Raw genomic sequence first — 808 nt, 5'->3', positions numbered from 1 at the left:
TGAAGAAAGGGAAGAGTTGACTCCAGGTTTGCATATGGCCTATGGCCCGAGGGTGGCCTGTATGATTGCACGGGTGCCTACGAGTCGAAGATGTGCGTTTTAAGGAAGTGGGAGGCGGAGGTCTGGAGGGTTCGTGAGGCGCGGGAAGAGCCCCCACCCCAGCTTAGGGCCCGTGGGAGCCGTGGAGGGGCACGCACCGCAGAGACAGCCGCCTTCCTTCCGATGGGAATGCGAGCCGCCGGGGGAGGGGCCCGCACCGGACCCTGGGACTGCAGGGGCGCCGTGGGGTGGGGGGAGCGCATCAAACTAACGCTGTGGTTTTCTCGTTGATTTTCAGACTGCAGTTGACGTCTTTAGAAGGATAATTTTGGAGGCAGAGAAAATCGACGGGGCCGCGTCACAAGGGAAGTCCTCCTGCTCGGTGATGTGACCCCGCCGCGGAGCCTGAGGGCCCTGGGAGCCCGTCCGCCCCGCAGAGGCAGACTGCCCGGCCTCCCTCAAGAGAAACTCAGCTTCTTTCTCCTTCTGTTAACCTGAAAGATTTCATTTGGGTCAGNCCAAATGAGTTCACTTCCATTTTCAAATTTTAAGCAATCATATTTTCAATTTATATATTGTATTTCTTAATAATATTATGACCAAGAATTTTATCGGCATTAATTTTTCAGTGTAGTTTGTTGTTTAAAATAATGTAATCATCAAAATGATACATATTGTTACACTACTATTAACTAGGCCTGGATATATCAGTGTTTATTTCATTGTGTTAAATGTATACTTGTAAATAAAATAGCTGCAAACCTTAGTC

The 808-nt window shown here is 49.8% G+C and overlaps 1 protein-coding gene across 1 annotated transcript in view; it reads left to right on the top strand.

Moving 5' to 3' along the window:
• RHEB (Ras homolog, mTORC1 binding) overlaps positions 1-556 on the top strand; it is a 42,071-nt gene extending 41,515 nt beyond the window's left edge. The window contains exon 9 of the mRNA XM_077761589.1: positions 338-556. Coding sequence (XP_077617715.1) covers positions 338-430 — 93 coding nt within the window. The 3' untranslated portion in view covers positions 431-556. The remainder of the gene's footprint in view (positions 1-337) is intronic.
• Positions 557-808: the final 252 nt, after the last annotated feature.

The sequence above is a fragment of the Crocuta crocuta genome, unplaced genomic scaffold (genome assembly GCF_008692635.1).
Source record: "Crocuta crocuta isolate KB4526 unplaced genomic scaffold, BGI_CrCroc_1.0 scaffold408, whole genome shotgun sequence".
Taxonomy (NCBI): domain Eukaryota; kingdom Metazoa; phylum Chordata; class Mammalia; order Carnivora; family Hyaenidae; genus Crocuta; species Crocuta crocuta.
This window is presented reverse-complemented; position numbering and strand designations above follow the sequence as displayed.